The sequence below is a fragment of the Acinonyx jubatus genome, chromosome B1 (genome assembly GCF_027475565.1).
Source record: "Acinonyx jubatus isolate Ajub_Pintada_27869175 chromosome B1, VMU_Ajub_asm_v1.0, whole genome shotgun sequence".
NCBI classification, from domain to species: domain Eukaryota; kingdom Metazoa; phylum Chordata; class Mammalia; order Carnivora; family Felidae; genus Acinonyx; species Acinonyx jubatus.
Window position 1 is genome coordinate 182041802 of NC_069382.1, and position 16598 is coordinate 182058399.

Genomic DNA, 16598 nt, shown 5'->3' on the forward strand with positions numbered 1-16598 from the left:
TTCATTGTTCAGTAGAAGTTCGTGGCTATTTTTTTTAAAGTTTATTTATTTTGAGAGAGAGACAGAGCGAGAGTGAGCGAGCGCACGTGAGTGCAGGGGAGGGGCAGAGAGAGAATACCAAACAGGCTCTGCACTGTCAGCAAGGAGCCTGATGCAGGGCTGGAACTCAGGAACCATGAGATCATGATCTGAGTTGAAATCAAGTGTCAGACGCTTAATTGGCTGAGCCACCCAGGCACCCTGTTATAGCTATTTTTACTGTCATTTGAATTTTACCTGTTTTGTAATACAGTTTATGTACTACTTATTTCTTAACAGGTAGTTGTGTCAACTAACATCGCAGAAACATCTTTGACAATAGATGGTGTGGTATTTGTGATCGATCCTGGATTTGCAAAACAGAAGGTACATATGTTGGTACTTTAGTTGTATACTTTATTAAATTAGTGTTAGCTTCACAGTACTTACTATCTACTCATGTAATGACTGGAATTTACTTTTTAGAATTTTCTGTTGTGTTTTGTTTTCAAACGTCAGTGGTGATGAGCTCTTTCTGTTCTAGCTGGCTCTCATTTAGTAAGCCCAGGCATGATGTTTAGTCCTAGGCTGCTTTTCTGTTTCCTGTAAGATTGCTTTGGCCTTTTTGTTTTTGTGTAGTAATAAGGGAACAGGATTGTCATCCCTGTAGATCAGTCACTTCCCCTTTGAAATTAGGGTTTCTGTTATTGCTAGGCACAGTATCTGAAAAGGTGTTAATTTCTAGTTTACAGTACTGAATACCAAGCACTTTGGCCAAATGGAGTGACTACTCAGTAAATAGTGTGTATGTTCTATTATTCACAGATCTTTGATTATATTTGATTACATTTTGTAGGTATAATTGGGAGAATTTGTTACACGTAGTGTTTGTGTCTCTGATGGAAATTTTTCTTTTTAAATTGGCAGTATGTAACTGATTTCTTGTGGATTAGGTTCAAAATATATTTCTTGAACGTTCACTGTGAACATCAGGTGTTGAAATTGACAGGTTCTTTTCAGGCAAAAGCTTTCAACGCTGTTTGTCCACTCTATTAAAGCAAGATAAAACTGGTAGAACTGAAATTATTTTTATTAATTTTTTAACTTATTTTTGAGAGGCAGAGACAGAGCACGAGTGGGGGAGGGGCAGAGAGAGAGAGAGAGAGAGACATAGAATATGAAGCAGGCTCCAGCCTCTGAGCTGTCAGCACAGACCCTGACGTGGGGCTTGAACTCATGAACTGTGAGGGCATGACCTGAGCTGAAGTCGGATGCTTAACCGACTGAGCTACCCAGGTGCCTGAACTGAAATTATTTTAAATTCGGAAGAAAAAGATGATGTAATCTCTGTGTATAAGAGCCTTTTCATCTTAGCTTGAGTCTTCAGAATGATAGAGTCAGAATATCTGAAAGAAAGTTAAGGCACAGGATGACTCATTCTCAGTTTCCATTTCAGTGTGATTTACAGCCTTCATTAATACTACTTTGTTTATTGTGGGTTTAGCTGTGGACTTTGTATACTTTATGTTAGATTACAGTTTTGTGTTTAACTGAAGAAAAAATTCTGAACGTTATTTCCATTCCAATAGGTGTACAATCCTCGTATCAGAGTTGAGTCCCTTTTGGTGACAGCCATTAGTAAAGCTTCAGCTCAACAGAGGGCTGGTCGAGCTGGGCGTACCAGACCTGGGAAATGCTTCAGACTTTATACCGAGAAAGCTTACAAAACAGAAATGCAGGTAAGGGGGTTTGCTGTATACTTACTATGTGTTTGGAAGGTTAAGTTGAACTTGTTACCAGAAGAAAATTGTCTTATTTATCTCATCCTGCCTTTTGGCACCCTTACCTCCTTACTTTTTCCCTGAGAGAGATTTATGGTGTAATCTACCAGTATAGCTCTCTGTTAACAGTTCTAAGTTGAAGTGAACAGCAGCAGAAACACTTTGAACCTTATAAAGCTAGTTTCACAGAATCTGATCCCTTTCGGGTATGTTCCACATGTATTTTTCTCCTGTGATCAGTGGTTTAGAAGTAATGCCAAAGTAAATAGCCAGAGAGGCAGAGAACAGATATGTTTTGTTTTCTGGAGCAAGAGGATTAAGGCATGTTTAACAGAATAAACATTTTTGTTTTTTGCTAGGATAACACCTATCCTGAGATTTTGCGTTCTAATTTAGGATCAGTAGTGTTACAGTTGAAGAAGCTTGGTATTGATGATTTGGTGCATTTTGACTTTATGGATCCACCAGGTATGAATCCTCAAAGCGTATTTTAGCAAATGTTGTAACCAGAATTCACCAGCTCTGCATTGTATTCTTTACCCACATGCACACACGCACATAACACCCCCTTTTTTTCTTCTGTGTGCATCCAGAGAAGTCTTGTATATTAGGATTAAAACTAAGGAAGTGATAATTATATGAGAAAATTTGTCTTAATTTTTTTCTTTCCTTGGAATAACTAAATTATTCTCGGAATTATTGATTGCATAGGAAAATGAGAACTTTCCTTATTTTTTTTATTTGAGAGGAAGAGCGAGCATGCGTGTGTGTGTGTGTGGCATGGGTCAGGGAGAGGGGCAGAGTGAGAGGGGCAGAGTGAGAGAGAGAGAGAGAGAGAGACAGAAAGAGAAAGAATCCCAAGTAGGCTTTTTGCTCAGCACGGGGGCTGATGCAGGGCTTGATCCCACAACCCTGTTATCACGGCCTGAGCCAAATCAAGAGTCGGATGCTGAGCTGATTGAGCCACCCAGGCACCTCTGTTTCTAATTTTATTTTTGTGAACAATTATTTAATTTACTTAGGAAGATGACAGTTTTATCTCCTGTGCAGGGAAATTTTGCAAGTTTATATGATTCATAGTTTGCTAGATCTCCGTAACTGAATTTGATGACAGGTTGAGTTTTGAGTTTGGTCCACTGTAGAATGAAAAATGAGATTGCTTGTAATAGTTTGTACTTTATCACATTTTTGCTTATTAAGGCAGTTTGTTTAATAGATTGCCTTTTCCCCCAGCTCCTGAAACTCTGATGAGAGCCCTAGAACTTTTGAATTACCTGGCTGCTTTAAATGATGATGGAGATCTGACCGAATTGGGATCCATGATGGCAGAGTTTCCTCTAGACCCACAGCTCGCTAAAATGGTTATTGCAAGTTGTGACTACAACTGTTCTAATGAGGTCCTATCTATTACTGCTATGTTGTCAGGTAATAGAGGGAAAGGAACTAAACAAAGCCCAGCTCTTCACAGTTTGGGTGGACTTCACATTTGGTTTTGTTTTTTAATATTTAGCATGATAGAGGATTTTATAGATGGTTTTGAGGAACTCCTTTTGTTTCCTAAATATCTTGTAAATAGCTTTATAAAGACATAATATTTACAGAAGTAAAGTAATTCGTTGTGCACAAAATATAGTAAAAACATTGGCTCTCTTGAGTGCAGTAAAATTGCAGTAAGGGAAGAGTACGTCTGAACACAGTTGTAACTGACTTCTTTGATAGGTCCATCAGTTTTGCGGTTTATTACTGAAAGTACAAGAAGAACCTGTTCCAGTACTTGGCACTGTTAAGTGAGCCTGAGACAAACCCAGACAACTGTCCTTAAATTGAGCTTTTCTAGTGGCAGTCAAACAAAACATGAATTTTAAACTTAGTATCAAGTAAATAGAAGTAGTAATGTATAATTTTAGGCTTAGAATCTAATCTGACAGTTCTTTTACAGTGGCAGAAAGCACTTGATAAAAGAAATATACCTAAAAGATAAAATGGCTAATTTTGGAAATTAGAGCATTAAGTTGAACAAATCATGCTGTTTTTAGTAGCAGTAAAACATAATCCACGAATGAACTACAACTTGGAAATTAGATTTTCCAAAAAGAAGAAATACGGCTCATTACTGTTCACTGATTCTCACAGCTAAAAATAGAAGACATCTTACGTTTTTACTGATGGTCAAAGTATTCTATACTACTAGTTCCAGTACTGGGGAGAATGACTTCCAGTTTCAGAGTGGTTTATTAGTCTTAATTACAAACTTAATGCCTCAAATGATTCAAAATCTTACATGGAATTAAAGGATAAGTTTAAAAGATTTCTAAATATAGCAATTTTGGCTTAGTTTAGATGTATGGTATGTTTTAATGGTGTGACTTTTTTTATTTAAGAACTAGCTAAAATGTTTTTTTGCAGAGTTATGACTGATCAGACTCAGAGCAGATGGGCAGGGCAGTATCGAATCATTTTAATAAAATTGTAGTCTCACTTGCGGAGGTGGTGGTAGGTTGTTGTCTGCCTTTCTTACATGTTTTTGTTAGATGCTCCCAGTTGTACTTCCACAGGATTTTAGATGGTAGAGAAAGTGTGGGGCAAGAGTTAACAGACTGTTTGTGTATTTATTTGTTATCTGCTCGCTTTTTATTCTTCTAGTTTCTCTATCAGGCATTCTATATAATTACCATCGAGTGAGTCTAGATTATTAGGCTTTTAAAAAAACTGGTCATTGTGACACAGTTGAAATCTTCCAACTGTACCTTTTACTTGTAATAAGGAGCTCTGCAAAACGTAGGGGTTTATTAGCATATCAAAAAAATGGACATTTATGTGTAGCAGTTACTAAGCATGACGCTTTTGGGGGGGACAGTGTTAAAGGGTGAGGAAGAAGTCATGGAACAAAAACAGTTTGCCCAGCTTATAATGCTTTGATTTTCATTTAAATAGTTTTTGAAGTTTTCAGGTCCTGATGTAAATAATGCAAATCAAGGGCCTTATAGGGTGCTACTTATTCCCACTGTTAATTCTGGGAGCTAGTTCTCATTAACTTTCACATCTTTGAGAGGTTTCTGTACTTTTACGCATTACCTTGCTTCAGTTACATTAAGCAAGACATTTAATTATTACTTATTGTGATCATGTGTCATTGTCTCTCTTGGCTTCTCTGGTATCTTTTTAAAGGGGAAACTGTATGGGAAAGTAAATTGATACTGTATTTGATCTTGTTGTTGGTTATTCCCATTATCTTCTATCTGGACTGATCATTTATACTTTTTTATATTGACACGGTTTTAAGAGCTTTAAAAAAAATGTGTTGACAAAAGTCCCAAGCTGTTAAGTATTTTTATTTTCATATTGCTTTTATGACTATGGAATTGCTAAAGTGAATTAAGGAAAGTTGTATTTTAAAAATGTAGTGCACGCTTTGTAACAACTTAAAAATTTATGTGAAATAACATCAAGGCTCTAAACAAATACTGTAGTTACATATTTTGATGACCCTTGAAATAATGACTGTTTCAGACTAATTGTCAACTTTTTAAATACTGGATTTTGCTTTTTATATTGAGGTTTTGATTCAAATAACAGTTTTTTTTTTTTTTTAAACTTGGGACGTCATTCTCTAATCTTTTTATTAAAATGCTGGAAAACTAGGCTGAATCTCCCCAGCCTTTTTGAATTTTCTTAATTCAAAGGCGGTTTAACCTTCCACCACTACTGCTATCCTCAAAACCCAAGATTTCATGATATTTTTTATGTTTACATATGCTTCTGCTCACCGGTGCTAATAGTGATACCCACCAGTTGGTAACAGCCACAGCACTAGGGAAAAAATTACAGTAGAAACGTGCCAATAGATCGGTTAGAAAGTTGTTTTTAGCCCTGCAGTGGGCAAATAGAGCTTCGTAACTTCCCTAGCCACTCAGTGGATTCGACGGATGGCCTTTTGAAAAATTACATTTAGCTTAAAGGCTATTGACACCATAATTCTGGTTATTGGTAGAGCTATCGGCACTGGTTTTTGAACTAAGTTGAGCTTTCTATCTCTAGTATCTTGATGGCCTTCAGAATAGCTGTTTTGATGCCTACTTTTAGATCTAGTTAAAATAATCAGGTACTCTGTAGCTTTGAAACCCTCTTGTCTTACAGATGTGGTTAGGTGTTGATGTACCAAATCAAGGTAGTAAACAGTCCAAGATGCAGTTGGAGGCCATCCTGCCCTGCCCTATGCTCTGTGAACTGACCTAGCTAGGCCTTGTTCCTCTATCTGTGAATGCGTGACTCATCGATATGGGCGTTTGTGTTGGGCCCATACCAACCTTGTTTAGTCCCACAGTGTTTTGTTCGCCCCACGGAGGCCAAGAAAGCCGCAGATGAAGCCAAGATGAGATTTGCCCACATAGATGGAGATCATCTGACACTGCTGAACGTCTACCACGCTTTTAAACAAAGTAAGTGTAAATTAGATTGAAGGCACTCTTTTGTCTAAATGTCACTTGCAGCGCATAAGATGTTTCTTCATCTCACTTTCATTTATTATCCGTGACAACTTTACATTAGAAACCCAGAGGTACTTTAGGAAAAACTCCTGACTAGCATTTAAAATAGAAATTGTCTATCTTTTTCAAAGTTGTTTGCACTTGTAATCAGGGGAAAAGCACCGATTATAGAAAGCTGGAAAATACAGGACAGTAAAAACAAAATACCAGTATAAAATTTACTACTAACACAGACATTTTGTATACTTTCTTTTACTGTTTATTTTCATACCGTTTGTATTTTTGTAATTTTGTATGATTTATAGAATCTTTACTGCTTAATAATTTTACTAATAAATAGCTCTTAAGTAAATATAAAACTGACAAAACAGAAGACTGGGCTGCAGATGTGAATGATCATTCTCAGTCAGGTACAAGTGGTCTATAAGCGGGAGGAAAAGTCAACTTTATTTGCAGTTCAAGAAGAGCCATTATTATTGAGAGGTACCATTTTCTCACCTATAAAATTGGTTACAGAAAGGAGGTTATAGAAAAATAGCTCTCAGGTGTGTAGGAGTGGGTTTAGTGGAACAGTCCTTCACTGGAGGTGGGAATAGAAGTTGATGTTGTCTTTATGAAAAGCAGATTTTATGTTATCAAGAACCTTAACAAGTTCATACCGTTTGATCCAGAAATAATCTATGCAGTTACCTTTCAGTATCCTGTGGACACAGATATAGTTAATGACTTCACCTCAGAATTGTTTCTGATAGTAAAAAAAAGGGGGGGACTACCTAAATTGCCCACGAGTAGAAAGATAGTTCAGTGATTTACGCTATAGCCACATGGTAAAGTGTTGTTCTAACTTTAAATCATGTTTTCAGAGAGTATTTAGTGACGTGAAAAACATTTTCCAGTTGTTTGAAAACAAGGAAATGCGGTAATCAAGTTACTGCCTGATACTGTTGTTGGAATCGACCATTATAAAAATTAGAAAGTTAAAGAAGAAAAATGCAGAAAAAATTGAAACAGGTTGTGAAAATGTTTGATATTTATGTATCAGTTTACCTGTTGGGTGACACGCAAAGAATGGTAGCTTTACATCATCACCCTTTACCAAAACTGGGGTTCACAATCACTGTTAAGTCTGTGTTTTCTGCTGTTAAGAAAATGGTTCCCTAATTTATAGCCTTGATAAATTTTTCACCTCTGGTTTTCTTTGCAACTCATTGTTATCTCATAAAAATCTCTGTATACGCCTAAAATAGTGTGTTGATTTTGGCACATCTCCTTTGGGGTGGGGGTGAATTTATTTATGTCAGAGTCTAAAAGTGCTGGAGAGCCCGTGAGTGGAGCAAAGAGCAGAGCTGCCAAAGTCCTGCACGTCTGTGCAGGTAGGAGTTGACTAGAATTGATAAATAATCTGTTTAAAAAAGGAAAAAAAAAAAAGATGAAGGCCAGTATACAGTTTACTTCAGAACATTTATCCCTCTCATGTGCAAAGTATTGATAATGCATCACGTTTAAAGATTTTATTCCGGGGGTAGGTCAGTCCAAGAAATACTCTGTATTCCTTTGTGTGTCGAAGTGTACCGTGGTGGTTGATGCTGGGCGACCACCAGACACATAACCTGTGGACGGACGATGAGAAGAGGTGGAGGGGGGAGGGCCTTGGAAAGGAAGGCTCCTGTCCCGTCAGAAGGAGCAGATTCATATCCATCCTGCCTCTCAAAATCCTTTGGTATCATTAAGATACTGTTTTAAGTGGGATTTAAAAGATGTCTAAAGGAGCAGTGCGGGTTTTTACCGTATGGTCTCACAAGACATTTGAATGTTCTTTGAAATTAGGAGATTGTGTTATTTTGTTCTGTAAGTTTTGATAATTGGCACAGCAGTCAGCGTATTTGGATTTCATAATTTGCTCTGAAAATAAAGTTTAGGGCGCCTGGGTGGCTCAGTTGGTTAAGCGTCCGACTTCAGCTCAGGTCATGATCTCGCGGTTTGTGAGTTCGAGTCCCACATCGGGCTCTGTGCTGACCGCTCAGAGCCTGGAGCCTCCTTTGGATTCTGTCACTCTCTCCCTCTGTCTCTGACCCTTCCCTTCTCTCTCTCTCTCTCTCTAAAAAATAAATATTAAAAAAAATTAAAGTTTGGATTGATAATAGAACTATGCATTTGGATTTTAAATATGAATGTAATAATTCAGAAGTTTAATACTTCAAATGATAAAGTTACTAAATAATGCTTATCTTTACATGTTGGCAGTTGGGGGCTTTCTATGAAAATATTGTACAGTAGGTATTTATAAAAGTTTTATCTTACCTTTTTTTTTCTTTTTTTTTTAAATTTTCCATTTCGAGAGAGAGTGAGCACTTGTGGGGGAGGGGCAGAGAGAGAGAATCCCAAGCAGGCTCTGGAGGGTCAACACAGAGCCCAGCGTGTGGGTGGAACTCAAGAACCATGACATCATGACCTGAGTAGAAATCAAGAGTGGAACCCTTAACTGACTGAGCCACTCAGGCTACCTGCCCCCCCCCACCCTCCCCCTCAGTACGATTAGTGGAGGGAGTATCGTGAGTGAGACTGGTAGCATCCACTTAACTACATACTTGATGCTTGTCTACTACGTGCTTCTCACTGCCACAGGGATGGTAAGCTGTTGGGTGGTTTTAGACCTTTTGTGGTATATGCTGGTCTTAATAAATAAGGTCAAAGGCAACATAATGACTGAACACTTGGTAAGTGTCTCCAAAGGATTCAGCCTTTAATTACTGACCTATTTTCAAATAAGGAGAGCCATTAAAAAAATAGTGTCAGACTTTGAGATCTCCTTATAATACTTGGACATTTCATATCCATTTGTTGAGTTTGGAATATTTTCACTAATTTTTAAATGATGCTATGTTTTAATTAAAACAAGTATGTTTGAAAAATAGCAACTGTGTTTCAGGTATTAGTCAAGAGGAACCCTTTCATCACAGACAATGGTTGATTATACAGTGCAGCTAAAATTCATCTTAATACTGTTGAAATAGAAACAAGGGGATTTAAGTTAATTTGCAACACCTTGATTTCTGTATGTGTATATATGATTTCACTCTGAAATGATTGGATTTTAGATCTTAAAAGTAGCTTACTGGATTGGTAAGAAATTTGTAACTAGCATTATTTTAAGAATATGTTTCCATTTGTAGGTTTTATCTATCAAATTATTTCTCACATATTTAGAAAATACAGATAGTATTTGTTTATTGACAACTTGAATTGCCATTTTGTTACCCTTTAGGGTATGAATTCTGAAATTTATAACTCCAGAAAGCTATACTGGTGGTCAGAGTCTGCACATCCTTTTCAAAAGGCCCCCTTTTTTATTGTCTCAGTTTGGACATTACTATTGCTTTTCAGCTCAGTACATTACAGCAGCATAAGCAAGAGTACCTCTAAAGCATACTTTCTTTGTCTTCTCTCTGGAAGATACTTGGGGCTTTGTTTAAATGTCAGTAAGTTCAGATGGATACTGCTGCTCATTCTAGTTGGGTGAATTAATGGTCTTGAACACATCAGTTCTTCAATTGAAAGATCGTTTACTACCCCACCTACCCACCCACCCTTTCTGAATTGTGGCTGCATTTTGTAATGGGCAAACATTTATTAATATATTGGTGGTTGTTTGAAAAGCAATTAAGAAAATATTGTATGTTATAATTGGTAGAATCCTAGAACTAAGGAGAAAAGAAAGTGCCAAAGATGAATGTACATTACAGAAATGGTAGGAAGGATCAACAGTTTTGGTTTTTAAGGACCCCCCCCCAATTTCATAGTAACCCTCTTAGGTTTATTTATCAAAAGGCCTCTGAAGTAAATAATGAAGTTTTCCATTGTGACTCTCTGGGACATAAAAATGTCACTGTATAATATTTTCTATTATGCTGCAGTTTGAGCTCTTTGATTAGATGAGAAGACAGTGGATTGGTTGGAAGCTTGTCAAGGAGTCATCAGTGGAGAGATACCCTTTGATAATAAATAAATACATGGATTGAAATTATTTGAGGGGCGCCTGGGTGGCGCAGTCGGTTAAGCGTCCGACTTCAGCCAGGTCACGATCTCGCGGTCCGGGAGTTCGAGCCCCGCGTCAGGCTCTGGGCTGATGGCTCAGAGCCTGGAGCCTGTTTCCGATTCTGTGTCTCCCTCTCTCTCTGCCCCTCCCCCGTTCATGCTCTGTCTCTCTCTGTCCCAAAAATAAATAAACGTTGAAAAAAAAATTAAAAAAAAAAAAAAGAAATTATTTGAAGTGTTCAGCTTTGTTTATTAATACTAATTAATAAGCCTTGTTTATTAAACATGAGTGGGGATTCCAGACATCCTTATAAACTATATCACTTGTATTTTAATTTTTTTTACTTCTATAGTACAGCTCTTTATTTGATTGTAAGTTTTTATTTTAATTCCAGTTAGTTGACGTTGTTACATTAGTTCAGGTGTATAATGTAGTGAATAATTCCAACACACCCGTACATCATCCTGTGCTCATCACTATTCATAGGGATACACGCACCCCTATGTTTATAGCAACGTTACTTGACAGTAGCCAAGATAAGGAAGCAGCCCAAGTGTCTGTCAGTTGATAAATGGATGAAGAAGAGGTGGTATATATACACAGCGGAATATTATTCAACCTGAAAAATGAATGAAATCTTGTCGTCTGCAACAACATGGACAGAGCTAGAGAGTGTAATGCTAAGGGAAAGAAGTTGGAGAAAGACAAAACCATTTAATGCTTCCTTTCACTCATGCAATTGAAGAAACAAAACAAATAAGCAAAGGAGAAAAAATAAGGGAGGGGCAGATCAAGAAACAGACTCAATTAATTGAACAAATTGATGATTACCAGAGGGGAGGTGAGGGGGAATGAGTTAACAAGTAGGTGGTGGGGATTAAGGAGTGCATTTATCACTCGAACTTTAGATCTTGTTTGGCCAACACCAAGAGGCACATGGGTTGCAGTGAAACTTCGAAACACTTCAGGTTTCACAGTAGTCACTTGAGTTCACTTTTACAACTTCTAAATTGTTTTTGGTAATCTTAATCTAAGGCTGTCTTTTCTTTGAAAATGAGAAAGACCTGGATGGCATTTTATCAAATTCCCTCAACTCAGTCTGTTAGACTGTATTAGAAACAACCAGGTGGATGTTCGTGGATAAAATAACTTCATTAAAAATAGTGTATTCAAAATCCGTTTATTCAAAGTCACAAAATCCGCTAGCCAGAAACCTTAGTGCTGTTTCTGATTTTGTACTTCACTACAGATTTTTGGGAAAGTTGATAAAATTTTGATTTGTTTTTACCGCTGATGTGGGTAATTTTCCTTTTTGGATTACTTAGTTTACACTTAATAATGATTTGCCTTTTTAATTAGATAATATACCTATTTGGATGATTCATGTCCGCTTTCTTTCCCCCTCCCTCCAACTTTGTAGATCATGAATCGGTTCAGTGGTGTTATGACAACTTCATTAACTACAGGTCCCTGATGTCAGCAGATAATGTACGCCAGCAGCTGTCGAGAATTATGGACAGATTTAATTTGCCTCGTCGAAGTACTGACTTTACAAGCAGGGACTATTATATCAATATACGAAAAGCTTTGGTTACTGGGTATTTTATGCAGGTATGTGGATAATGCACGCATACATAATTAAATGTTTACATAATATTGTTTGCTTTAACAGCCCTTTGAATCTCCTTAAACACAAGGTAAAGAATGCCTCTGATTATTGATTTTAAATGTTATGTCCAGATTCTCGAATCAACTGATAATGCTAAGAAATTTTATGTGTCTAATGAGTAACAGATTAATTTGCTAAACAGCAAAGTCAGTAATCCAGTTACATAGAAATCAATTTGGAGTTAACTTTTTAATTACCCGTCTTTTTTTTAATACCAAATGAGGTGCTAGCCATTTTTCAGGTGGGATTAACGATTTCTTCAATGTAAATTTCAATTCTTGGCTTTTGATAAACATATTGAAAAGTTTCTGTGACTAGATCTTAACTGGGGATGTATAAACAATGCTGAAGTGAGGCATTTGTCTGTGTGCATCCAGAAGTACAGTTCACTTTCCTCTCTGTAGAAACTAAAGACTCTAAAAGTCAAATACTCAGACAGCTGTATTTGATTCACAATGCTGTGGAATGATTATTGGTATTTACAACTGAGACACGGGTGCTGGGAAAAGACAAAAATGTTATTTTAAGTGATAAGATGAAAAGTAACTTAAAACGTTTCATTTACTGTGAAGTGTGATATATATAGTGGGGACTCTACTAACTGAAGTACAGCTTGTCAGGTAAACATAGCAGACATTTATTTTAAGGGATTTAAAACAAATTATGTTTAAAAAAAACTCTGTGGTTGCAAAATTGAAAACAAATCAATCCATTACTTGGGATTGGATTGATTTTAATTATGTCTTCTATCTCCTGGTTGTTTTCTCATTCTCTATTTTGGCTATGTCTATTAAGCAAGATGTGGCCTGCTTTAAGGCCAGATGAGCTGAATAAATAGAACGGACCCAAATGTGCAAAATCAAAATAAGAATTGATTGGTGCATAGTCTGTAGTTGAAATCATAGTGACAGTAAGAACTTTTATTGTGACATCTTCCAAGATTGCGTGCTTATTAGAGTTAGGAAAATAATAGAGCTAGGTATGAAAATTCATTCTTCAGACTCTTTATTCTTCATATTTAATAGGTACTAGGATACAGTGGCTTCTTTTTGACATATTCTTAGATTTGCTTCTAATTCAGAAAAGATTGGCAAAGCCATATTCAAGCATAATGGGTTTCTAATTCTCTCAGGATTAAACTTTGTTAGAAACAGGGCATGCAATATAGTACCTGGCACCTAGCAGGTGCTTAGTAAATATTTAGTGAAGGAAATGGAGTTCATTTTCTGTTATTTATTCAAAGTTATTCATGTCAGTTATTCACACACATTCTTCATATTACTGTAGGTCTAGGATTTTAAAGGGTGTATCGTCTTCTGTTTCACTGTTTGTTAATTAGTTATTACATAAGTGCCACCAATCAATATGTTTGATTATAGAGAGAAGTACAGGAAGGAATTACATGCACCTTCCCCCCTCCATTCTTTTTCTTTTCTTTGTCTTGTCTTGTCTTCTCTTCCCTTCTCTTCTCTTCTCTTCTCTTCTCTTCTCTTCTCTTCCCTTCCCTTCCCTCCCCTCCCCTCCCCTCCCCATAGACTACCTTTTGCTTTTCACTCCTTTTTGCTTTCTTTGTCTCTTAATTGTGAATCTTCTAGTAATTGTTCATCTAATACATAGTTGTTACCTGGCACTAAAGAACCCTTTCTAGTCCTTCTAAAGCAGGAAGGACCAGGTAGTATATATATGAGGCTCTGTGGGCCCATGAGGTCACTGTTCACCTGCTCAGCTCTGTCTGCCCTTGCAGTGCAAAAGCAGCCATGGGCAAATTAGTGTCCTTGGGTTCCAACCAGACTGTACTTATGGACCCTGAAATTCAAATTACATAATTTTTACTTGTAATACAAGTACATGATTTACATAATGCAAATTACATAATTTTTACTTTTTAATTTTACATAGCTCCTTGCCCCACCCCCAATTATTTAAAGATGTATGAACCATTTTTGGCCAATAGGCCTTACAGATGCAGGCGGTGAGTTGGATTTGGCCTGCAGTAGTTTGCTGTTCCCTGCTTTTATCAGGCAGTGATAAAATAACTGTAGCCATTGAATTAAAAGCAAAAGATGAGGCCTGCTTGTTCCTAATCCTATAGGTAGCTTTTCACAGGTTTGTTTTGTAACTGGCACATCAGAAGCATTGTATTAACTTACTGGGTTTTGGTTTCAGGTGGCACATTTAGAACGAACAGGGCATTACTTAACTGTGAAGGATAACCAGGTGGTTCAGTTGCATCCCTCTACTGTTCTTGACCACAAGCCTGAATGGGTGCTTTACAATGAGTTTGTTCTTACAACAAAGAATTACATCCGGACGTGTACGGATATCAAGCCAGAATGGTAAGCGACACCCTTTGTCCTAACAGAGTTTGTTAGTATTTTGCTCAGAATGCAGTCTGACTTCGTTGGCAGCAGTCTTGTCCTTCCTTTGATTCCGAGGAACTTGATGGTCTCATCAGCTCAGGATGTGTGCTCCATGTTTAGGTATGGGGCTTTTCACCGAATGGTATGGTTGATCTCTCTCTTGTGATTTTGCTTTCCTAAGATGACAGAGGGATTGTTGGTATGGGTGTGGGCGGGATTTGCAGCCAAATACAAAATTACAGCTGACTAGCATCAAGGGTCTTTGGAGTCCTTCTCTTGCTGTTGTGATCGACTCAAGTCTCCTGGTACTGTCCTAGATATCAGTCAGTCTTTGTAGTTTCTCTGTTCCATTATCATTAGCTCTGAATTATTGATGATTTATATGTTGATACTTTGGAAAGAGTTAAGCAAGCCTAAAAACCACACATCTCGTTGTATCTTAGCATATTTGATTTGCAATTTGTTATTGGAACTGATTGCCATCATTTTTTAAAGTTTTGGTTTTTTTTTAATGTTTATTTATTTTTGAGAGACAGAGACAGACAGAGTGCAAGCAGGGGAGGAGCAGAGAGAGGGGGAGACAGAATCCAAAGCAGGCTCCAGGCTCTGAGCTGTGAGCACGGAGCCCGATGCGGGCTCGAACTCACAAACCGCGAAATCATGACCTGAGCCGAAGTTGGACACTTAACCGACTGAGCCACCCAGGCGCCCCGATTGTCGTCATTTTAAGCAGAATTACCACCCTTCCCCTTTTGTGTGTTTGGCTTTTTGTTTTGGTTAGTTGGTTGGTCGGTTTGCCAGAATCCATTCTATAACTTAAGAGAGGAGACGTTAGTTGGGGATGGTGGGACCGAAAACACTTCTTGTAGTTGATGACGCTTGCTGTGAGCCTGCTTTCTTTCCTACACAGATTTATTATGACTTCTGACACTTGTGTAGGACATTACCATTTTATCTTAAAGGCTTTGTTGAGAAAAAATTGTATGGCCAAACATTAAAAAAGATTCAGTCAAGGGAATTCTTTGGGGTATAGGGCTATATTTATAGTTATTAAACTTTGAGAAGATCCAATCATTTGAATACCAAGATGTTTCTCCTACAGAGCCTGTGTTACTCTAACCTTGGAGAGGTTGGTCAAAACGGTGTTCTAAAGTGAAGAGAGTAGTGGCCTAATTTTCATATCTTTGTATTAATGTAAAGAAAGGTTTTTAAAAGATTTTATCTCCAGGTTTTTTTTTTTTTTTTAAGTCTATGGAAAGTCCAACATGCTCACTAAAATAAGGCATTTCTAAAAGTGGTGTTAGGCATTTGTAATTTTAATGTTGATTTGGGTTTGTAGATTTGCCTTTGTTCATCATTATATTAATGAGTAATTCCTATCCTACTAGCAACTCCAGTACTTTAATTAAATGTTAATTTGGTAATTTTTCCCCCCCTTCCGGACAGGTTGGTGAAAATTGCCCCTCAATATTATGACATGAGCAATTTCCCACAGTGTGAAGCAAAGAGACAGTTGGACCGCATCATTGCCAAACTTCAATCCAAGGAATATTCACAGTACTGAATTCAGTGCTTAGAACTGAAGTTATTCAGAGGACAGCTTTAAAAGATGAATGAACTCAAAAGTTCAAGTTGTGCTCTTCACGTTGGTTCAATAATGGCCTTTATTTGAAAGCTTTTTAATTTTTCTTTACAGTAAATATTCCATTCTGATTTCATAAATTAAACATTTATGCCTCCCTTTTGTGTTGACACTGTAGCTCATACTGGAAAAGTCGATCAATGTTTTGCAGTTTATTGAAAGTAGTTCTATATATAACAATGTTATAAGCATTTCTTTAGAAATGGTTGAAAATGCTTCTAAAATGTGATTATCGACCATGGTATGCATGATCGTTGTAATTGTTGACATTCCTTTTAGAAGTTGTGAAATGTTACAACTTGTGCTTATGTAGACACAATCTTCTGTCTCAGTACAGAGGCACTGACTTCAATAAAGTCTATTTATACTAATTTCAGCCAAAGCACTTTGATATCTTTGTTCTAGTCTCTTTATGGCTTCTTCTCAAGCATGGGGCTATTTTTTTAAATTGTAAGTATACCATGATTACATACTTAGCATCGTTCCACAACCTTTCCTACTTCCGTAGATAAAGTAGTCATTAAAGCAGTATTTTCAAGAACATAGTGTGGCACTTTGTTAGGTTAATCAGGGTGTGATCTAATGGGATAAAAGTATATGGTTTT

General features: G+C 37.1%; 1 protein-coding gene across 2 annotated transcripts in view; it reads left to right on the forward strand.

Moving 5' to 3' along the window:
* Window positions 1-16369, forward strand: part of DHX15 (DEAH-box helicase 15) — a 61430-nt gene extending 45061 nt beyond the window's left edge. For both annotated transcript variants that reach the window (XM_027047421.2, XM_053217505.1), the window contains 8 exons: window positions 319-405; window positions 1608-1757; window positions 2159-2267; window positions 3033-3224; window positions 6116-6238; window positions 11743-11933; window positions 14158-14327; window positions 15798-16369. In XM_027047421.2, coding sequence (XP_026903222.1) covers window positions 319-405; window positions 1608-1757; window positions 2159-2267; window positions 3033-3224; window positions 6116-6238; window positions 11743-11933; window positions 14158-14327; window positions 15798-15915 — 1140 coding nt within the window. In that variant the 3' untranslated portion in view covers window positions 15916-16369. The remainder of the gene's footprint in view (window positions 1-318; window positions 406-1607; window positions 1758-2158; window positions 2268-3032; window positions 3225-6115; window positions 6239-11742; window positions 11934-14157; window positions 14328-15797) is intronic.
* Window positions 16370-16598: the final 229 nt, after the last annotated feature.